The sequence below is a fragment of the Saccopteryx leptura genome, chromosome 6 (assembly GCF_036850995.1).
Source record: "Saccopteryx leptura isolate mSacLep1 chromosome 6, mSacLep1_pri_phased_curated, whole genome shotgun sequence".
NCBI classification, from domain to species: Eukaryota; Metazoa; Chordata; class Mammalia; order Chiroptera; family Emballonuridae; genus Saccopteryx; species Saccopteryx leptura.
In genome coordinates, this window is record NC_089508.1 from 62,323,819 (window position 1) to 62,348,932 (window position 25,114).

Sequence of the window (25,114 nt, forward strand, 5' to 3'; positions counted from 1 at the left end):
AAAAGCTTTATAGCTATTGAGTTTAGCAAGGTACAGAATAGAAGGTCATTATATAGAAATCTATTGAAATTTTATATGATATAAACAGCCAGAAACTGAAATTAAAAATGCAATCATAAGAACATTATAAATTATTTACTTATAAACTGAATGGAAGCTGTGCAAGACATGTTCAGAGAAAACTGTAAAATATTACTAAGAGAAATTAAAGAAGATTTATATAAAAGGATATAACATATTCATGAATCAGAAGACTCCCCATTGTTAAAATATCAATTTCTCTGGCCCTGGCTCAGTAGCTTAATGAATAGAATGTCCTGGCACACCAAGTTTGAACCCAGGTCAGGGCATGTGTGAAAGGCAATTGAGTAAACAACTAAATAGAACTAAGTAGAGCAACGAGTAATGCTTCTCTCTTTCTCCCTTGCCCCTCCCTCCCTTCTATCTCCCTTCCTCTCTTACAAATCAATAAAAAAAATTTTTTTTAATAAAAAATAAATTAAAAATATCGGCCCTGGCCAGTTAGCTCAACAATAGATCATTGACCCATGTAAAAGTCCTGGGTTTGATTCCCAGTCAGGGCACACAGTAGGACTAACCATCTGCTTCTCCTCCCCTCCCTATCTTCTCTCTCTCTTTTTCTCTTCCTCTCCCGCAGCCATGGCTCAACTGATTCCAGCGCATTGGCCTGGGGCACTGAAGATGGCTCCATGGAGCCTCCACCTCAGACACTAAAACTAACTTGGTTGTGAGCATTGGTCTTAGATGGGCAGAGCATCAGCCACAGATGGGGGTTGCTGGGTGGATCTCAGTCAGGGTGCATGTAGGAGTCCATCTATGTTTCCTTCTCTCATTTAAATTAAAAAAGAAAAAAAAATCAATTTCCCTTAAACTGATCTATAGATTCAACATAATCCCAATCAAAATCCAGAAGACATTGTAGAAACTGATAAGCTGTTTTAAATATTTTAATTTATATGCAAGACACCTAGAATAGGCAAAACAATTTTGAAACCAAAAAACAAGTTAGAGGACATACACTACCTCATATCAAGATTTATTTTAAAGGTACAGTTGTAATCAAGACAAAATGGTATTGGTATAATGATAAAAAACCAAACCAAACAAACAAAACAACACAAAACAATGACAGAAGAGTCCAAAACTGACCCTGGCATAAAATGCCAATTGATTTTCTGAGGTAACATGGAAATTCAATGGGAAAAAATAATCTTTTTAACAATGGTACCAATAAAAATGGACCCTTATTTCACACTTTTTTCAGAAATAAACTTAATGGATCAAAGATCTAAATTAACAGTTAAGGAGTGACGTCACGGAAATGGCGCCGTGAGCAGCGCGTCCGACAGATCTCCCCAAAATCTCAACAAATTTACCAACTAGAAACAGAAAAATTTATCCTCGGAGCATTCCGGAGTTCCACACACACTGAAAGCGAAAGGACTGTTATCACTTAAATCTGAGAGACGGGTGGGAGCTGAGGGTATGGAAGAAGCTAACTACCGCATGGACGTTCATTCAAGCCGAGGAGGGAGTACGCCTGTGGTAAATCAACCCACGCCTGCAACTGCCCACCCACACTCTGCGCCTGCAACTGCCCACCCACACTCTGCGAGCAGCTGCTGGCGTGCCAGTGAGAAACTGTGCGCCCTGTGCCGCGATCCGGTCGCAGAGCGAGCTCCCTTGCACCGTGAGCGTCCCCAGCAGCCCATTCACTGCGAGTGAGAGTCCCCAGCCACCAGCGTGCCTAGAGCACCCCATTTGCTTGCGTGCCCTGAACATCCCACTCGCCCACACGCCCAGAGCACCCAACTCGCCCGCACACCCAGAGTGCCCCATTCTCCCGCGCGCACAGTGCACCCCAGCCGCCAGCAGCAAGGCAAGCGGGAAGGGCGCCAAAGCTATCTTCCCTACTCCGGAGATTCTCTCCGTGATGGGGCACCTCACCCAGCAATTCAAGCTAACAATCAAGCGTTGGGGGAGGGGTGCGCGGGCAGCGTGAAATACTTTCTGGAGCACAGCTGCGGATCCAATCACTGAAATTAGCTTAACCCACGAAATCTGCGCACCCACGGGGCTCTAATTGATAAGATCTCTCTCAGTTCAGCGATCCAAGACAAGAGGCGTGATATTTTTTAGTGCCTCTCGCTAAAGGGGCGGGGGAAACTTCTGATTGACAGAGCCTTCATATTCAGGGATATACGCTAACAAGAGGGACTTGGCAGATGTTAAGATCTATACAGCAAGCAGCGACTAGTGCCTCTACTTCCCAGCCAAAACAGGCTACAAAGTGTGGAAAGCCTGGGTTGAGTGGTCCAACTGAATGCTAGGCGCTGAACAGTCACCTTGACAACAATTGACTCCCAGCCCCGCCTGATTACGCTGGAGGCTCTGACTGCCAGAGCCTTACCCAGAGCCTTGCGCTGAGTGGGGATAGAGTGGGGATTTCCCAGCTCTTTGAGCCTCTTACGCCCCAGGCAGAAGCAGTGGCAGCCTCATAGCTGGATCACCAGGATGCTAATTCAGGAAGGGGAGACTAGGAGAGAGACTCCAGGAAAGCAAACTCCCTCATTGTTGGACCCTGCAAACGCCAACAAGCCTTGACTACCAATGAGACTAAAGCCAATTATATGACATTGTTATAGAATCCCATCAACTGCAAATCCCTACCGAAGCGTGACACAGGGGCAGAGCCTGGGGTACAGAGTCACCGACCAGGAAGAGGGAGAGAAAAGAAAAAGGAATAAGTTAACCTCTCAAAATCAAGAAAAATCCACAGACTTTATAACTTGTTCCACTATTTTTGTTGTTGTTGTTGTTTGTTTCTTCTATGTTATTGCCTTTATTATTATTACCTCTATTTCCTCCACCTCGGTCCTTTTATTCTCTGCCCATCTTATGCTTCCCTTTTCTTGAATTACATTACCCATGAGTGTTACATTTTATTTCTTTTCTTCATCCTTACTCTCCTTTAGGGTTACACTCCAAAACCCTTAACTCTCACTCTCTTCCCTTTTGTTTTTTTTTTCTTTTTCTTTTTTTTCCCTTCGTTTTTCTCTTTTTCTTATTTTTTCTTTTCTATTCGTTTCTTCTTTTCTCCTTTTAATTTTCCTCCCATTCAATCCTCAATCACGAACAAATTATTTAATTTGGGACTCAAGTTTTTTTTTTTATTTTGTTTTTGGTTTTCTTTTGTTTATATGTTTTTATGGCATTTTGAGTACTTTTTACTTTGCTTTTTAACTCATTAGCACTCCTCCCAAACCAAGGTCTCCATTGTATTTAGTCTTGGCTCCACTTACTACAACAGATTTTAACTTATTATTTTTTTTTCTTCTTTAATTATTATTTTTTTTGCTCCCTTTTCCTGTTTCCCTCTTATCCCTCTCATTATATCTCTTAGTCGACCATCACTTACAAGCAAATCATTTTATACTTCTCTAAGATTTTCTCCTTTTTTTTTGCATTTAGTAGGCCCCTACTCCCTTTTTTGCCGCTTGAACTCTTCACCCCAAATCAGGCCCTCCGTTATAGGCATTTTTGTTCCATTTAGCATAATATAATTCACAGGTCATCACGATATTTCCCTAAGGAGGGGAGAGGAGGGGAAGAGAAGAAAGAAAAAAGGGGGAAATAATAAATTATTACTGTTTTTTTTTGTGGAGTGTTTTTCTTTTTTCCTTTTACTTTTTATTCTTTATCAATTCTAATTAGTGCTATTAACAAGACCACCCTCAGATGCCAATAAGAAAAAGGAAATCGAATATTATGGATACAAAAGATAGAGAGGTAACACAAATAGATGTGGAAAACCCTATGGAGAAAAGATTTAAGATATTGGAAACCTTGGAGCTAAATGACAGAGAATTTAAAAAAGAAATCCTAAAAATACTCAGAGATATACAAGAAAACACAGAAAGGCAATTTAGGGAGCTCAGAAAACAACTCAACGATCACAAAGAATATATTACCAAGGAAATTGAAACTATAAAAACAAATCAAACAGAAATGAAAAACTCAATTCACGAGCTGAAAAACGAGGTAACAAGCTTAGCTAATAGAACAGCCCAGATAGAAGATAGGATTAGTGAAATAGAAGACAAGCAACTTGAGGCACAACAGAGAGAAGAAAGAGACTCAAAAATAATAAAAAACGAGAAAGCCCTACAGGAATTGTCTGACTCCATCAGAAAGAATAACATAAGAATAATAGGTATATCAGAGGGAGAAGAGAAAGAAAATGGAATGGAGAATATACTCAAACAAATAATAGACGAGAACTTCCCAAGCCTGTGGAAAGAACCAAAGCCTCAAATTCAAGAAGGAAACAGAACACCGAGTTTTCTTAACCACAACAAACCCACTCCAAGGCACATCATAATGAAGATGACACAAACCAATGACAAAGAAAAAATTCTCAAGGCAGCCAGGGAAAAGAAGAGTACAACATATAAAGGAAGGCCTATTAGATTATCATCAGATTTCTCAGCAGAAACTCTACAAGCTAGAAGAGAGTGGACCCCAATATTTAAAGCCCTGAAAGAGAGGAACTTTCAGCCAAGAATACTATACCCATCAAAGCTATCCTTCAAGTACAAAGGAGATATAAAAACATTCACAAATACAGAAAAGATGAGAGAATTTATCATCAGAAAGCCCCCACGCCAGGAAATACTAAAGGGGGTTTTCCAATGAGATTCAAAGAACAAAACAAAACAAATCCACAAGTAACAGTTCCACCAAGAACACAATAAAACCAAATTTATACTGTGACAACAAAAGAAAAAAAGGGGGGAGAGGATGGAGAATAACAGTAGCAAAGGACGATGAAGCGCAAAAATACTCATAAGATAGGGTACTACAATGAATATGGTAGGTACCCTTTTCATTACTTAATGGTAACCACCCTTGAAAAAACCACCACAAAAGCACATGACTTAAAAAAGGTAGCAACAGAGGAAAGAAGTATGGAATACAAACAAACAAAAACAAATGATAGAAAAACAAAAGAGAAGAATCAAACAAGATACAAAACTAACAGAAAGCAATTTATAAAATGGCAATAGGGAACCCACAAGTGTCAATAATTACACTAAATGTAAATGGATTAAACTTACCAATAAAAAGACACAGAGTAGCAGAATGGATTAAAAAAGAAAATCCAACTGTATGCTGCCTACAAGAAACACATCTAAGCAACAAGGATAAAAACAAATTCAGAGTGAAAGGCTGGAAAACAATACTCCAAGCAAACAACACCCAAAAAAAAGCAGGTGTAGCAATACTCATATCTAATAATGCTGACTACAAGACAGAAAAAGTACTCAGAGACAAAAATGGTCATTTCATAATGATTAAGGGGACACTGAATCAAGAAGACATAACAATCCTTAATATATATGCACCAAACCAAGGAGCACCAAAATATATAAGACAGCTACTTATTGACCTTAAAACAAAAACTGACAAAAATACAATCATACTTGGAGACCTCAATACACCGCTGACGGCTCTAGATTGGTAATCCAAACAGAGAATCAATAAAGATATAGTGGCCTTAAACGAAATACTAGAACACCTGAATATGATAGACATCTACAGGACACTTCATCCCAAAGCGACAGAGTATACATTTTTCTCTAGTGTACATGGAACATTCTCAAGAATGGACCGTATGTTGGGCCACAAAGACAATATCAGCAAATTTAGAAAAATTGAAATTGTACCAAGCATATTCTCTGATCATAAAGCCTTGAAACTAGAATTCAACTGCAAAAAAGAGGGGGAAAAACCCACAAAAATGTGGAAACTAAACAACATACTTCTAAAAAATGAATGGGTCAAAGAAGAAATAAGCGCAGATATCAAAAGATATATACAGACAAATGAAAATGACAATACGACATATCAGAATCTCTGGGATGCAGCAAAAGGTGTAATAAGAGGAAAGTTCATATCACTTCAGGCATATATGAACAAACAAGAGAGAGCCCAAGTAAACCACTTAACTTCATACCTTAAGGAACTAGAAAAAGAAGAACAAAGACAACCCAAAACCAGCCAAAGAAAGGAGATAATAAAAATCAGAGCAGAAATAAACGAAATAGAGAACAGAAAAACTATAGAAAAAAATCAATAAAACAAGGAGCTGGTTCTTTGAAAAGATCAACAAAATTGACAAACCCTTGGCAAGACTCACCAAGGAAAAAAGGCACAGGACTCAAATAAATAAAATCCAAAATGAAAGAGGAGAAATCACCACAGACATCATAGATATACAAAGAGTTATTGTAGAATACTATGAAAAACTATATGCCACCAAATACAACAATCTAGAAGAAATGGATAAATTCCTAGAACAATACAACCTTCCTAGACTGAGTCATGAAGAAGCAGAAAGCCTAAAAAGATCAATCAGCAGGGAGGAAATAGAAAAAACTATTAAAAACCTCCCCAAAAATAAAAGTCCAGGCCCAGACGGTTATACTAGTGAATTCTATCAAACATTCAAAGAAGACTTGGTTCCTATTCTACTCAAAGTCTTCCAAAAAATTGAAGAAGAAGCAATACTTCCAAACACATTTTATGAGGCCAACATAACCCTCGTACCGAAACCTGGCAAGGATGGCACAAAGAAAGAAAACTACAGACCAATATCTCTAATGAATACAGATGCTAAAATACTAAACAAAATACTGGGAAATCGAATACAACAACATATTAAAAAAATAATACATCATGATCAAGTGGGATTCATCCCAGAATCTCAAGGATGGTTCAACATACGTAAAACGGTTAACGTAATACACCATATCAACAAAACAAAGAACAAAAACCACATGATCTTATCAATAGATGCAGAAAAGGCTTTTGATAAAATACAACACAATTTTATGTTTAAGACACTCAACAAAATGGGTATAGAAGGAAAATATCTCAACATGATAAAGGCCATATATGATAAACCATCAGCCAACATTATATTAAATGGCATAAAACTGAGGACTTTCCACCTTAAATCAGGAACAAGACAGGTTGTCCACTCTCTCCACTCTTATTTAATGTGGTGCTAGAAGTTCTGGCCAGAGCAATCAGACAAGACAAAGAAATAAAAGGCATCCATATCGGAAAATAAGAAGTAAAGGTATCACTTTTTGCTGATGATATGATCCTATACATCGAAAACCCGAAGGACTCCACAAAAAGATTACTAGAAACAATAAACCAATACAGTAAGGTCGCAGGTTACAAAATTAACATACAAAAGTCCATAGCCTTTCTATATGCCAACAGTGAAATATTAGAAAACGAACTCAAAAAAATAATCCCCTTCACGATTGCAACAAAAAAAATAAAATACCTAGGAATAAACATAACAAAGAATTTAAAGGACCTTTATAACGAAAACTACAAGGCATTGTTAAGAGAAATAGAAAAAGACACAATGAGATGGAAAAATATTCCTTGTTCTTGGATAGGAAGAATAAATATAATTAAAATGGCCATATTACCCAAAGCAATATATAAATTTAATGCAATTCCCATCAAAATTCCTATGACATTTTTTAAAGAAATGGAACAAAAAATCATCAGATTTATATGGAAGTATAAAAAACCCCGAATAGCCAAAGCAATCCTAAGGAAAAAGAATGAAGCTGGGGGCATTACAATACCTGACTTTAAACTATATTATAGGGCCATGATAATCAAAACAGCACGGTATTGGCAGAAAAACAGACACTCAGACCAATGGAACAGAATAGAAAGCCCAGAAATAAAACCACATATATATGGTTAAATAATCTTTGATAAAGGGGCCAACAACACACAATGGAGAAAAGAAAGCCTCTTCAACAAATGGTGTTGGGAAAACTGGAAAGCCACATGCAAAAGAATGAAACTCGGCTACAGCTTGTCCCCTTGTACGAAAATTAATTCAAAATGGATCAAAGACCTAAATATAAGACCTGAAACAATAAAGTACATAGAAGAAGACATAGGCACTAAACTCATGGACCTGGATTTTAAAGAACATTTTATGAACTTGACTCCAATGGCAAGAGAAGTGAAGGCAAAGATAAATGAATGGGACTACATCAGAATAAAAAGTTTTTGCTCAGCAAGAGAAACTGATATCAAAATAAACAGACAGCCAACTAAATGGGAAATGTTATTTTCAAACAACAGCTCAGATAAGGGCCTAATATCCAAAATTTACAAAGAACTCATAAAACTCAACAACAAACAAACAAGCAATCCAATAAAAAAATGGGAAGAGGACATGAACAGACACTTCTCCCAGGAAGAAACACAAATGGCCAACAGATATATGAAAAGATGCTCAACTTCATTAGTTATTAGAGAAATGCAAATCAAAACTACAATGAGATACCACCTCACCCCTGTTAGATTAGCTATTATCAACAAGACGGGTAATAGCAAATGTTGGAGAGGCTGCGGAGAAAAGGGAACTCTCATCCACTGTTGGTGGGACTGTAAAGTAGTACAACCATTATGGAGGAAAGTATGGTGGTTCCTCAAAAAACTGAAAATAGAACTACCTTATGACCCAGCAATCCCTCTACTGGGTATATAACCCAAAACCTCAGAAACATTGATATGTAAAGACACATGTAGCCCCATGTTCATTGCAGCACTGTTCACAGTGGCCAAGACATGGAAACAACCAAAAAGCCCTTCAATAGAAGACTGGATAAAGAAGATGTGGCACATATACACTATGGAATACTACTCAGCCATAAGAAATGATGACATCAGATCATTTACAGGAAAATGGTGGGATCTTGATAACATTATACAGAATGAAATAAATAAATCAGAAAAAAACAAGAACTACATGATTCCATACACTGGTGGAACATAAAAACGAGACTAAGAGACATGGACAAAAGTGTGGTGGTTACAAGGGGTGGGGGGAGGGAGGATGCAGGAGGGAAGGAGGGAGAGAGTTAGGGGGAGGGGGAGGGGCACAGAGAAAACTAGATAGAGGGTGACGGAGGACAATCTGACTCTGGGAGAGGGGTATGCAACATAATTTAATGCCAAGATAACCTAGACATGTTTTCTTTGAATATATGTACCCTGATTTATTAATGTCATCCCATTAACATTAATAAAAATTTATTTAAAAAAATAAATAAATAAATAAACAAACAGTTAAATGTATACATTGTCTAATTTACTATTTCTTTTTTTTAGGTGAGATGAGGGGAGACAATGAGGCAAACTCCTGCATGCACCCCCACTAGGATCCATATGGCAACCCCATCTGGGCAAATGCTTGAGTACCAAGCTATTTTTACTGACTGAGGTTGATGCAATCCAACGAAGCTATTCTCAGTGTCTGGGGCCACACTGAAGCCAATTGAGCCACTGTCTGCAGGAGGGAAAAAGGTAGAGAAGGTGGGGGGGGGGTGGAGGGGGGAGAAGCAGATGGTCACTTCTCCTGTGTGCCCTGACCAGGAATCGAATCTGGGATGTCTATATGCTGGGATGATGTTCTATCCAATGGACCACCGGCCAGGGTCAATTTACTATTTCTTGAGACTGCTACTAGTGTCAGTCAAACTCAATTCATAAGTGATATAGAAGGACTCCCTGGTTGGTAAAATATGTGAAAAGGAAGTACATTTTATTGCTTTCTTAAAAATTTATAATTTACAACATCATTAAAAACAAAAACCTAACAAAAACAAAGAAGTCTGTTTAATTTTGTTTGATTCAATAATACGTAACTATGTTGGACTGTGGAGCTCTGTATTTATGATTTTATTAATATCCCAATAAGCACAGTTTAAGAAACTACAATCTTGTTCAAATTTTCTGTTTTCCATGTTAGGAACTAATGTCCAGAATAAGTAATTAATTTGACCAAGTTCACTTGTCTACTGGAAGAAGCCTCCAGGCTTAAGTCCTCTGTTTTCTGTATTACAAAACATATATTCATTTTCACTTGGTGTGTCCTTGGTTTCATAATCAAGTACTGCTTCTACTTCTGTGCTTTTCCTCTCCCTAGGTCATTCTTATAAGAATTTTACCATTCCATAGTGTAATAATCTGGTTTTCCCATGAGAATGAGCGCTACTTTTGCCCAGGATACGTGAACCAATCATTTTTGTCTTGCCCTGCTAATTCCAGTGAGCAGAAAATAGAAGAATCTCAGTAAATGTTTCATGAATGAAAGAAGTGGGGGGAAAATGAAAAGAGCCCACAAAGAAGAGTATAGAAGTCCAAAGGAAGACTAGGATTGCAAATGAGGAGAAAGAGACTGAGGAAAAGTGACCTGAAAGATTTAGAGGGTTAGTGGCAAATCAAGAACAATATTTACAGAGCACAAAATCAGAAAAGTAGAAGCTCAATGAGATGTAATGTTATCACCAATGCAGAGAAGGTTTTTGGTTCAAAACACCTGATACTTCACTGTTTAATCACTAAACAATTTCTTAAACTAAACACAAAGAATATGTTCTGCTCCATGCAAAATGTAGCACACTGAGTATAATATAAAACACATCCAAATCATTTCATTTGATAACACAAAGGAATGAGCATCAGTTAATATGTGGAAGGGAAACCTTCCAAGCTTATTATTCTCAGAAAATGTTAGAATACATGACAACAAAAGTATGTCACAAAGAGATCTAAAATTAATTGATTATGCTGTTCTTGACTTTATAACCTCATTTAGGTATCCTAACCACCTTGTGATGTAGATAGCCTTTAAAACAGATTTGAGAAACTGAAGTCTCTTCTTTTAGAATCTATAGTCCTAAAAATCTGGGTTACCTACTCTTTACCACAATAATCCAAGATCTGTGATGCAATAAACTTTTCCAATAGTTTAAATTTTGTAAACATATGTACTTTTCCTGATTTATAGAACCTATGGGTATTTAAAAACTATAATAAGTTACTCATCTTGTTCAGGACATACTCCAGGAATTCAAAGCAGCTTCCTCCCTAAGGAGCATCCAAAACTTGTAAAACTCCTAACATAATTGTGTATCAGAAGGGATCTCTATACTTTTCAGGACACAGGATGTAAAAAGAAGAACATTTTTAGACTACTTAATGAATTCCAGATCTTGTGCAAAATACTTTATAAAACTTCCTCTATTAAATTCTTACACATTTCTTGAGATAAATCTTTGCAGATTTATCTAGGCTCAGAAATTATTTTATCTTTTCTAAGGTCAAATATAGTGATAAAGCCAGAAAGTGAACTTATCTGATTTATTCCATGGCTTTGCTTTTTACATATAAAAAATAATATTTTTGTAAGAAATAATAATAGTCCCATCATGTTATGATTTCTAGAGTATCTGTCTTTAAAGTCCATAACAAGGAGAAATAACTGTGTAGAAGTCTCTTCCATATTTCAGCAAGTATAATATGATAGAAAGGGACAGTAATTTAGTCATATTAGTCTTAGAAATTTAAGATCTGGTTAAGTTTTCTAAAAACATATTTAGCCAGAATCTGTTTCCTAAGTTTTTAAGAAATAATTAAAAAGCCATCAGAAAGTTAGACCTCAACAATTACAAAAAGAAACACAAGAGAGTTTGTAACACAAGAGATTAATAGGTTTTGACTTCTACTTGTTAAGTTTAAAGACTAAACAATGATGATAAAAAAAGGGAACTGTAAATATCAATCCTGATAAAGATGCTATTTCATAGGCATACACAATCAAGTGAAACTCACAGTGAGTTGAGAAACTGACAAAGACTCTTTCCAGCTCCCCCCCCCCCACTAAAATCAATAAATAAAATCTGAAGAAGAAAAAAGACTCTTTCCAAAAGATCTATGGCAGTGGTTTTCAAATGCAGGTTCCTGGAAGAATGGCTAAACTGAAAAAAATAGCTTTGACTAGCTTAAAATGGAACCATGAACAATTTGATAGGCATGTGATTTCTTTAATTTTAAATATCTGTTGGCAAGGATTTAAAGGAGCTTATATCATCTTAACCCAATTCTTTTCTTTTCCAAGAACATTAAGATTACAATATATAAGTAGGAGCTGTTTTGAATGCAACAAAGTATAACAAAGATTCCCTCATGGGTTCATTTAACACTAACTTTAAAATATACCTTTTTCTTACCCATAGTTTTCTTCACATTCAGATCATTCAGAAGGAGCAGTTACATAACAAAACAGAGATTAATGGGAACATAGATGCAATATATAGAAAACACTTACTTTAATTCTCTGTCCCTCCTGTCTTGCTTTGCTATTTAACTGCTTCATCTCGTGTTTTGTACCTGAGATCAAGAGGCATAAAATACTATTTCAAAATTTGTGTGTCCTTTCTAATTATTGCATTTGAACTACTAGTAGCTATAAAACCTATACCATTTTCCCCTTCAATATAAAAAGAGCAAACAATAAACAATCTAGAGAAAGGAAATACCTACTCTAAAGGAGAGAGTAACACTAAACTTTATTACCTAACTATGCTAACAGGTGAGGGTAAGTAAAACTATTTTATATAATTGTTATTCATGCAGCTAGATTTTCCCATTTATAAAGGAAACTATCAAAATCAGATAACCTAGTAGTTGTATAACACAACCACAGCTAACTTGTTGAAGCCTAAATAAAACACAGGTAGTTCAAGTCAGGAGTCATCATTCTGGGGGTCAGCGAGTCTATATAATTTTATATCTTCCCCAGTGGCCAAGTGTGCCTGGGTTTTTTTCCCCTTCGTGACATCTCTCTTCTTTCAATTATTTTGTAATCTTGATCCTACCATCCTACCTTTAAGTTTTAGCTCATTGCAAGTGGGCCTGTACACAGTAACATCTTACCAGATCATCTCATTTCTTCTCAATCTTTTCCTTTGGTTCCATCCTTATACCAAAACATAATTATCTTTATAAAACTTTATATCATTACCTGTGTAGAAGTCTATTTTTAATTGGCTCTCTACTTCCCAAAGGAAAGACTGTATTTCTTCTACAGAAAGGTTACCTGCCTTACCAAACTATTTATCAAACTGATTTACTATTTGTGATTTAGAGGTATCTGGACTTAAGAGTCCCATCATTCCACATTTCTGAACAGTTGTCTTCATTTCAACCTTACTCATACAAATACTATCTGTACTATAATATTGCACTCATATACTTCCTCTTTTATTGTCTTTCCTGACCACTGAAAGTAAGCTGGCCCTCTCCTATAATCCCATGGTTATCACAGGATTTGTAATTTGGTAATTAATTATTTGCTGCCTTAAAAGAGTTAAAGTTTTATAATTTATTTTACTCTTTAGTCAAATATGACTTGTTTTTCTAACCATATTTCCTGAACTCTAAGATATACATTTAATCATGTTTTACATTTAAGAAACTGAGTACAGGCCCTGGCTGGCTGGTGCAGTGGTAGAGCATCGGCCTGGAGTGTGAAAGTCCTGGGTTTGATTCCAGGTCAGGGTACACAGGATAAGTGCCCATCTGCTTCTCCATACCTCCTCCTCCTCCTTCTCTTCCCTTCCCACAGCCATGGCTCCAATGGCTCGAGCAAGTTGGCCCAGGGCACTGAGGATGGTCCCATGGCCTCACCTCAGGTGCTGAAATAGCTTGGCTGCCGAGCAAAGGAACAGTAGCCCCTGATGGGAAGAGCATCGCCCTATAGGGGGCATGCCAGGTGGATCCCGGTTGGGGGCATGAAGGAGTCTGTCTCTCTGCCTCTCACTTTAAAATAAAATAAAATAAAATAATAAAAAAATAAGAAGAAAAGAAACTGAGTGCTCTGAGAAATATCAGCATCTTAAAATTTGGGACAACAAACGGTAAGCTGCAAGCTACTTAAAAGTGAGCAGACTTTATTCTCCTTATTTACCATGGTGGTTCCATGCCACTGTGTTCTGCCAGAAGAAGAAAACCATAAGTTCTCTACTTCTAGATATTCCCAAGGCTTCTACTGTAAAATATAAAAACTACACTCCAGGAGTATAACCCTTCCTGGGGTCAAAATGACCACTATGTATTTTTATAGATAGCATGTGAGGGGAACTAAGGATCTATTACCCATCTCAAACTTGTTATCCATCCAACCATAAAAGGGCTCTTAGGCCCTGGCCGGTTGGCTCAGCGGTAGAGCGTCGGCCTGGCATGCAGGGGACCGGGGTTCGATTCCCGGCCAGGGCACAGAGGAGAAGCACCCATTTGCTTCTCCACCCCCCCCCTCCTTCCTCTCTGTCTCTCTCTTCCCCTCCCGCAGCCAAGGCTCCATTGGAGCAAAGATGGCCCAGGCGCTGGGGATGGCTCCTTGGCCTCTGCCCCAGGCGCTAGAGTGGCTCTGGTCGCAACAGAGCGACGCCCTGGAGGGGCAGAGCATCACCCCCTGGTGGGCGTACCGGGTGGATCCCGGTCGGGCGCATGCGGGAGTCTGTCTGACTGTCTCTCCCCGTTTCCAGCTTCAGAAAAATACAAAAAAAAAGGGGGGGGGCTCTTACACATGATGAATGAAGAGAGCACTAAGCAAAATTAAAGATCCCTTTAGCCACATCTAGCAGAAATCGTCCAGGAGTCCTAGAAAAGTAGCATTAAATTCATCCAGATAATGTTACAAACTCATTTTATTTATAGTTTTCCCAGAAGCTGAAAGTTTTATGTGTATTCTAGTTGAATTTTTATTTTATTTTGGATTCCCTTACCCCACGTACCTAATCTATAGCTTGTGTATGACTCTTAGGAGGCTGAAGCTGCCATCCATGTGTATTCTGACAACAGATCTGAAAAATGACAACTGCCAGTGCTTTTAAAATAAACCAAACTCTCATATCCCTTCACTGCAACAGGCAGAAGTCATAGTATGTATTAAAATGAAAGACCTCAAAATGCACCTACTGTTTATCCCTTAATAAAAAGTCCGTGAATTATTCTGTGCTGAGTCATATACAGCAGCTAAACCAAGTAATTTAAAGCCAACTCATCACCACATAACTGGTTTTCCCCTTTTCCACTAATAGGCCTAAGGCCGGAACTTAATAAGGTAGCTATTATTAGTATCCCTACCCCCTGTCAATGAAAAACAAAAACAAAAAACAATAGTATGAGGTAGAAAGAAGTAACACGGCCAGGTTCACACAGCTAGGAAGAAGAAGTGCCAGAAATAGAACTCAGACAGCCTGATTTCAATATTCAAGTTCTTAAATTCCATGCTATTCTGCCTCTCAATACATTATACTTGCTAAGCAAATTTATTTTTACCATATCATGTCCCATGTCCTCTTTTGAGCTATCAATTACAGATCCTCTTCTCTTTCACCTTTCTCTCCTTTTCTTCCCCCTTCCTTCAGTATATGGCAGAAAATTTAAAACAGTTCTTCTTTGAACAGGGAAAAACTAAAGTAAGAGGGTTAAAAAGAACTAACATAGGATTCAGAATCCAGCCAAATCTCATGGGTATTTTTGTATCAAAAGCACACATCACAAACTAGCTAAATTTCAAACTCATTAATTCTTAGTTTCTTCATCTATGAAATAAAAGCATTGAATGTAAATAAATAACTAGCATACCTTCTAATTTTGAAAACTCTAAATAAAATACTTCAAAATGGGGATGAAAGGAAGAGCAACATGAACACGATTGTTTCATTCTACAAACCATATTATAAAGAGAAGGGAAAAACCATGATGAAACTTTAGCATTTAGACAAAATAAGCACTCAAATCGTATTCAACTGAATATTACTGCTTTTCCAAAAATAACTACCATAATAGATTATATATAACCTGAAAAATGCTCATGATTAAAATGCTAACTCCTGGTCACTGATGGTGCCTATAAATAGAATTTCTATTAGTAGTTGCCTGCCAGTGAACTCCTCTACCTTTTAAATTAAGAAATGAAAAACTCTACCTCAGGAAAGAGTGCACGTAATAAGATGTCTCCTGTCTCCTGTGAGCCCATCATAACCCATAGCCCAGAGTAGGGAATAAACCTCAGTGGTACTTTAGTACTTTGAGTTTGGCCTTGGTTGTGTAGCAGAGCTCGGAAGTAGGAAAACCAAGATGAGATGGCTCTTTGGAATTTCCATGAACTAAAATGATCAGACAACATTTCAGAAACAGAATTTGTACAACAGGAAACGTCCATTAAAATACACAATGAAATATTGATATTTGAAGATAATAATAATAATAATGTTAATAATAGTAATAGCAGCTTTCATTCACTGATATAATTAAATACTTAATAGCTATTATTATCATTTTTCATCCTTACCAAAACCCTACCCAATATATGTGAAATTATCATAATTTTAGAAATGAAAATCCCGAAGCATAGTGAGGCTCAGTAACTTGCCATAGGTCAGAGTAGATCTCTCCAGAGGCTGTAATCTTAAATAAAATGCTTCACTATGTAGTGTTACTACTCAGGACAATAATTTGTAATCACAGAAAAAAGGCCTGTTGCCATTAATACCACCACCATCCACTTCAAACTTCACCACCTTCAGTCAATTGCATTTCTTTCCTCCCTTGATCTCTAAAAACAATTAATCTAGTAAAACTAAAAATTCTTCCTCAACTTGATTATATTCAGCAAACACATAGAACCTCCATTATGTATAAAGCATTGTAGATGAACTAAAACCTTTATATCAAAGTTTTTGTCAGAATTCTCCATTCTCAAGGAAGAGACAATTGAAGGGAAGGAAATCAATTTCACTTATGTCTTGTACACATCTAAAAGTATGTTAAGCATCACTGAATCAATACATAATTCTTATTCATTACACTTAGAATGCAGCACACATTTGCAAAGGTATTCATCGATTTAAATTTGTTTAAACGTTAAATATATATCTAATTGATAAATTCTGATACACATAAAATTAAAGCCAATACCTATAAAGCACTCACTCTGTACCAGACACTAGTCTAAGCACTTTACATATATAGTATCTCACTTAATCCTCACAACAAACTTTAAAAATAGTCATATTATCCCCACTTCACAGATGAATAAACTGAGAAACAGTGACTTTAAGCAAGATATACAGAATCACACAGGTAGTAAGTGGCAGGGCTAGGATTCACACCCAGTCTTCCTCCAGAGTCTGTGCACTTAACCACTGCCTTCAAAAGAGGGGACAAAATCTGAAACTGGAATAAACCATTAACATTGTAGTTACCAAGAAAAACCATGATATTCTTGGCCTTTACATGCCTGATATGATGTCAAATACAGAAAACATTTGTTTGCAAGAAAGAATAAAAATAATTGCCTGACCAGGCGGTGGCGCAGTGGATAGAGCGTAGGACTGGGATGCGGAAGACCCAGGTTCGAGACCCCGAGGTCGCCAGCTTCAAAACAGGCTCATCTGGTTTGAGCAAAAAGCTCACCAGCTTGGACCCAAGGTTGCTGGCTCGAGCAAGGGGTTACTCAGTCGGCTGAAGGCCCGCGGTCAAGGCACACATGAGAAAGCAATCAATGAACAACTAAGGTGTCGCAACGAAAAACTGATGATTGATGCTTCTCATTTCTCTGTTCCTGTCTGTCTGTCCCTATCTATCCCTCTCTCTGACTCTCTCTCTGTCCTTGTAAAAAAAAAAAAAGGAAAGAAGAATAAAAAATAATTAATTGCTCCTTTCAATTTCTGGTGCTTTAGTCTTGATCACTACTTTCACATATTTCTGAAATTAGCAGAGCCAGTCACTTCAACAATGGTGTTTTTATCTGTTCATATCTGTGTTTTTGTTCTCCACAGGTGGGCAGTAGGTCAACAGTGCAGAAACCAGGACTCTAAAGTAGAGGTCTGAGGTATACACCAGAAATACTACACTACTTTCCTCTGTCAACATGTTTGTCTCATCCCCACATTTCCTAAGAATGCTATCCATTTTTTCTATAGCTGCTATTAGTTATAGTATTTATTTCCATGTCAGCCTAACAAAAATTCTGCACAGAAGGATATGTTGTGGGTAGTTCTGAAAACCAGAACTTTGTGTTCATTGTAAGGTTACTTTTCTGGTAGATTTGGAAAAAATAGGGCAGGCACACCAGCCCTGCTGGAGTGAGTTTTCCTTCTTGTGAGAGAACGATATAAGACTAACACAATGATGAGAACATTCCGCTTGAAACGGTGTTAAATAAAAAGTTCCAATTATATAATTTTGTATAGTCAATTTTATACAGTAAAATACATAGTAATATACAGTCTTAGTAGAGTTCATGTGTCAAATATAGTTTCACAGTACTGCAAAAATTATTATTTCTCCCTTATATGTAGTTTTAAGTGGGGGTAGGGAGGGAGGAGAACAACTCAGATAGTAGAATCTATGTAAATTAAAAGCATATGTTTTATAACTACACCAAAATACTTACTTTGCAGTTTTAAAATATTTTTTATTGTGAACCAATAAAAACTTTGTAAAGTTTTCAAACTTTACAAAACTTAAAATATTTTTTCTATTAATATCAAATTAATTATTTTTAAATGATTCGATCTGCAATGATAGAAATTTATTCTTTATGTAATATGGTAAAGTCTAAAGAAATCTCATTCACATAATTTCACTGAGTTTTAAACTGACTTGTTAATAATTTTACTAAAATGTGTAAAACTGGTTTTTAGCCAACAAATATGTATTTCTGAATTTTAAAAAACTCAAGATAGTAAAATACTCAGAAGAATGATGTACTTTGGTTAATTGTGATTATTATTAACAAAATTATATCCATCTTTACCTTGAAAAAGATGGTCAAGATAGTGAATGGTATTTAATAATAAAACTAAAAAGTTGCAAATCTTCCTATAAAGAAGTGCTATGGGCACCTTCAAAGATACCCATAAATGTCCTTCCTAGTAAGAAGAACCTTAGGGTAAAATGAAATGGTTTGAAACTGTAAATAAAACAACTTCTAACTAGCTCACTAAATAATTTCAAGTTCAAAATCATGATTAAAATAGGAGAAACATTAGTGGAAGAGTGTATTTCAATGGGATCAAAACTTAAGAAGGGTAGCATTAAATCACCACTCACTCTGATCTCTCAGTACACTGGTAGGAATTTATATATGGGGGGGGGGGGGAGAAATATGTATATTCCCAAGACTGGGAATATCTAAAAATTAATTTTGTTTTAAAAACAGAATACTAGACTACTATAAAGTAAACTTAACTTTTCACTGAACAAAATATATAATAAAAAAAAACAAATTAACGGTGAAAAATAAAATTTCACATTTGACCTATAAATCAAGTAACAAAAAGAAAAGGAAGATTTGCTTTGAATTCCATTTCTGGAGGCAAACTTCATTTCAGGGCCATGAAACATATAAATGTTTGTATACATTATCATGTTCTCTTCTCCTAACGTCCTACTTAGCACTCAAGTAGAAAAAGAAGCTTGAAAGAAAAGTAAACATCATAAGGTACAAAGGCACCATTCAATGCATTTTTAAAAAGAAAATGTTATCACACAGTAACTCAAGCCTCTGAAAGAAAATAATCATAGAATTGTACACTTGAAACCTTTATTTTTTTAACCAATGTCACCCCAATAAATTTAATTAAAAAGAAAATAATGCAGTAGTAATGTTCTCCACCATATAAAATCCCTACTTCAAAAATCTAAACAGGAAATCTACCTTTCCTATTCACAGTATTATTCAAAGAATCAAAAACATTTTAAGATTTTATTTATTGGTTTTAGAAAAAGGGGGGGAGTAAGAGAGAAACAGAGAGAAGAGGGGAAGGAGCAGGAAGCAACAACTCGTAGTAGTTGCCTCCCATATGTGCCTTGACCAGGCAAGTTCAGGGTTTTGAACCAGCTACCTCAGCATTCCAGGTCAACACTTTATCCACTGCGCCACCACAGGTCAGGCAAGAATCAAAAAAGGTGGAAGGAAATTTGGACATCGACCAGCTGAACTATCCCCAAAATAAAATAAGGTGTCCAAAATTAAATGTCAAGTTCATAGTAGAGTCACTAGCAAATCCAAGGCTTATGATACACAGGAACAGTGCTTTATACAGTACAACTTGGCTCTCTCAGCACTGATTCCCTAAAAGAAACATGAAAACTTTTAACAGTCACTCTCTATCTTTTTGGATTACAAATGACTATCTGAGTTCTTACCAAAGTATTTGAAATAAATTAAACAAGCTATAGTCAGTGTAATATTAAAACCACATACTATAATAAGTATTTTAAGTCAGGATTTTTCAATGCCAAACAGTATAACCCATATGGAGACTATGAACTGCATCACATAATTCAGTTCTCTCCCTTCCACTTAAAACCAACTCACTTCTAGGGTTAAGTAATAATAAATTTTATGCTTGTCTATTTTCTCTTGGTTAATTCTGAGAGAAATAAATGTTCATTAGTCATTCAAAGTATGATCTTTTGGAAAATGTATCTCTTAACCTCACCAATTTATCAGGGAGTCTGGAAACACAGCATTTATTTTTATCACCAATTCTTTGCTCTAATTTTCAATCTCTCAGTTTAATTTTTTCAAGTTTTGGGGGATTTTTTTATTTGTTCATTGTTGGAAGAAGCTCTAACCTATCAACCTTTCAGTATGTAGTATGTTAGTGTGGTCCTATTTTCTCGTAACTGGCAACCAAGAAATGTCATCTGTTTTATGTGTTTTGACATGCTTCCAAGAGACAGAGCTATAGAGTCCCTGGTATAAACAGCTGATGATTACTGAAGCAAGAATGGAACAGAGGAGACTGTAATCTGTTGCTTTGAAAGCTAGTGCCATCTCTCCAAACAAATAAACAATACATTAAGAAAAATGTATGGAAACTATTTAGTGAGGTATTCAAAGCCCTTCCCATTTTATTAAAGAGTATTACAAGTAGTCCAGGCATAAAAATAACACCAGGAACATTTTCTGCATATTAGAAGATAAAATAAATTTTCAATGTATGACAGTTAATGGGAAGATTTAAATATACCTTGAAGTTACTGGGTATTCTATATTCCAATGGAAATAAGTTCATCTTCACCTTTCTTAAGAAACAGAGTTCATATATGAAAGAATTTACTTATTTGGCAAATTATCTTTTCAGTTTTAATCAAAAGTTGATGAGCAAACTTACTCTAGATGAGTCATAAGAGGGGCTTGGTTGACCGCTTGTTCCCCAAGATGTCGTACTTCCTCGTTCATCCATACCTATGGAAAGAAGAAAGTACAAGATTCAAAAGGATACTATGATGGATGTGTCTTTGGTATGGTATAGCAGAGGTGTACAGTTCAGTGAGTAGCACATGCATTTGTGTGTTAACTGGTTGTATATCAATTCTTGTCTCAGAAACCTGTAGAAAATAAGTTATGTGACAGCATCTTCATCACTGCTTCATAAAATGCCCTATAAACACTGCAGAACTTCCATACCGAAGTCTTTGGAGACTAGAATAGTGCATAATTTAGCTCTCCATCTTTATCCCCAACTATCGCTACTTCTAAGAGTAGAGAAACCCCCACCGCTTTCTATAGTTTAGTACTGCCTGCGTGAAAACACGAAGAATTTAGCTCTAAAGGATAAGCCTTAGAAAATGAAGCAAGTCAAATAACTGTTCAAGTGAATAAAATTGGTTTCTATTAGAACACTGATTAGACAATCTTAAATGAATAGCAAACCATATCAAATCAACATTAGTTATATCAGAACTAGTCAAAATGTGACAATTCATCCTAGTAAAGTCTCTAAAATCTGAATCTAAAGGAGTAGATCCACTCTCATGAAAATTGCAAAGAAAAAGTCAGAGAAAGGATCATTAACCATTAACAACAAAACAATTTATTGTGTTTCTTAATATACATTCTGAAGCTTTGGTTCCATTATTTCCACCTTCCACTCAGTCCCCAGAAATCCCCTTTCTGGACTGAAAGAGTTGGGGATCTCTCAAGCCAACAAATTCTTTCTTTTCTGTTTTAAGGACTAGTCATTTTCATCCTTGACTCCTATTACGGTATACTGTACCAACCCCTTCTGAGCTTCTTTTAATGATGAAATACAAATATTTGACTTCTTTTGTTTCATCTTTGCATGTGAAAACTCTAGATGTTGCAAAGCAGTCTACTAAGTGTAGAACCTATTTTTCTTTAAAAAAAAATTCCTTTAAGTCATGTGTGATTTAGATGAGAATGTGATGTGTAGTCAGTTAAATGCCCCAAATTCCCCAGTAACAAGTCAACATTGGGTCTTTCACAGGGACTGAATTACCAACTGAACGGTTATGTGACAAAAAGCAGAGAAAAGGAAGTCAATTTCTAAAGTACAATTTATTAATTACTAACTCAGTTAGTAGAACCCTAATTAATTCTTTTAATGATCCTGTACTTCCTATACTAGTAATTAATATATATAATTTTAATTTTTTTGTATTTTTCTGAAGCTGGAAACAGGGATAGACAGTCGGACAGACTCCGCATGCGCCCGACCGGGATCCACCCGGCACGCCCACCAGGGGCGACGCTCTGCCCACCAGGGGGCGATGCTCTGCCCCTCCGGGGCGTCGCTCTGCGGCAACCAGAGCCACTCTAGCGCCTGGGGCAGAGGCCAAGGAGCCATCCCCAGCGCCCGGGCCATCTTTGCTCCAATGGAGCCTTGGCTGTGGGAGCGGAAGAGAGAGACAGAGAGGAAGGAGGGGGGGTGGAGAAGCAAATGGGCGCTTCTCCTGTGTGCCCTGGCCGGGAATTGAACCCGGGTTCCCCGCACGCCAGGCCGACGCTCTACCGCTGAGTCAACTGGCCAGGGCCTATATAAATATTTTTTAAAGTTTTTAAAAATACTGTAGAGAAATGATGGGTACCTGTTATAACAGGACCACACTCCAGGCACAATTTCAAGTGAACCCAAAGCTTTGAAAAGAGAGATTATGTATAAAAACACGTATTTTCTTCATTCTTGGAGAAATCTTATTAAAATTCTATGTTTAAGAAACATTCTAAAAGTTTGGGACATGTGTTATAAAATCATACTTTGTTACTATCTCTCCAGTATCACCTGCAGGTTTTCTTCACAATCAACCTTAGGACAGCAGATAGAATTCCCATGAAACCCGACTCAAGACAGAGGCTACCAGTAACCTACAAAATCTACTTATATCAAACTATTTTCTTTGTAATATCATACTTTCCATTTGCAATTATTTTTCCACATGAGGTAAAGCTTTTGAATACTAAATAGCTAAAGTAACATACAAAGGTAAATTGGCTACTAAGAAAGCAGGGTCTCAGATATATGTTCATCCGTGTTTACGGCAGCACTATTTATAATACTCAAAAGGTAAAAGCAGCCTGACCAGGCGGTGGCGCAGCGGATAGAGCGTCGGACTGGGATGCAGAGGACCCAGGTTCGAGACCCCGAGGTCACCAGCTTGAGCGCGGGCTCATCTGGTTTGAGCAAAAGCCTACCAGCTTGAACCCAAAGTCGCTGGGTCCAGCAAGGGGTTACTCAGTCTGCTGAAGGTCTGCGGTCAAGGCACATATGAGAAAGCAATCAATGAACAACTAAGGTGTTGCAATGCGCAATGAAAAAACTAATGATTGATGCTTCTCATCTCTCTCTGTCCCTGTCTATCCCTCTCTCTGACTCACTCTCTGTCTCTATAATAAATAAATAAAATTAAAAAAAAAAAAAAAAAAGGTAAAAGCAACCCAATTGTCTATTGAAGGATGAGTGAATATACAAAATGTGGTATGTATGTATGTATGTATGTATGTACACACACACACACACACACACACAAAATGGATTATTATTCATTCTTAAAAAGAAAGTTCTTACATATGCTAACACATGGAAGAACCTGAAAACATTATCATCATGTTAAGTTAAACCAATCACAAAAGGACAAATACTGTATGATTACACTTACATGAGGTACCAAGAGCAGTCAAATTCACAGAGATAGAAAGTAGAATGGTGGGGCTCAGGGGAAGTGGAGGAAATTATACTTTCATTGAAAAATTAAAATATATAATGAAAATTTATTTTGATGATTGCATCCTAATGAAAATGATCAGGCCATAATTTACTCAGTCAAGAATTAAATTGTCTTTTATCAAATGATTAATCAATAAGGCCTTTGTGTTATTTTAAATACATTTGTAAAAGAGAATATAGAAAAGATGAGTACTTGCTACAGAAAACAGACCAAATTTAAAAGGGATGCGTGAAATTCTGTGAAAACACATAATCAATTTTCATCAAGTTGACACTAATTACTTCCACAGCATGAAGAGCAAAGATTAATTAAATAAAATGGTAATTAATTAAGCCACCAGCAAAAAAGTACTACATACCAATAACATTAGACATGGCAAGGAGCTCAAAGGACACTATAGAATAACAAGGATCAGGCTAGGTTTTCAATTCAGAGCTCTATAGTTGTATTGTTACTATATCCAGACTCTGAATAGAAGGTTGTGGCTGGCACGGACAAAGGCAAGAGTCATCTTCAAGCATCAATGACTCCTTTCTGCTGAAGACAATGTCTGTACAAACAGAATTATGACATGAATAATAAACTTTCCAAAGCTTCAGCCATAAGATCAAGGTAAGCAGAAAAAAAGAAATTACACATAAAATAAACAATACAGAAATTATATAACTTGATCAAAATTTGAAAAACTATCAACAAGAACATACACCCTATTTACAAGACAGTAATTAGGAGAGAAAACATTCCTAATTAAATTACATCTAAACCATTACTTGTCATATATTTTCTTTCTTTCCCATTTCCACTGAATCTACACCAAATCAACATTTTTAGAGAAGTCAGTTCTATAACTGACAGATTAAAATGGTAGATGTAAGAGAAAGTTTATAATAATTAAGTGACAGAAATAATTGTCTTGTTTAATTTTCTAATATATTAACCTAATCTACCCCAGATAATAAGATTAAAAGTTAATGAATAACTTAATACAGAAATTAAAATGACCCTTTTCATTTTTAATCTTTTTTATTTACATAACTGCTTAAGTACCTGCTTTTCTAACTAGAACAAATTAAAGAAAATTCAAACACATATTTTGAGTCCATGGGTCCCATTTTAAAAGGCAAACAACTTTTATTTAATATTTTCCAGT

General features: G+C 36.5%; 1 protein-coding gene across 9 annotated transcripts in view; it reads right to left on the reverse strand.

The window, feature by feature from the left end:
- TCF12 (transcription factor 12) overlaps nucleotides 1-25,114 on the reverse strand; it is a 378,278-nt gene that overhangs the window by 229,189 nt on the left and 123,975 nt on the right. For 8 of the 9 annotated variants that reach the window (XM_066343876.1, XM_066343878.1, XM_066343875.1 and 5 more), the window contains exon 4: nucleotides 21,111-21,184. In XM_066343876.1, coding sequence (XP_066199973.1) covers nucleotides 21,111-21,184 — 74 coding nt within the window. Of the gene's footprint in view, nucleotides 1-12,241; nucleotides 12,304-21,110; nucleotides 21,185-25,114 lie in introns of all 9 variants that reach the window. The other variant, XM_066343881.1, reaches the window with a different exon arrangement.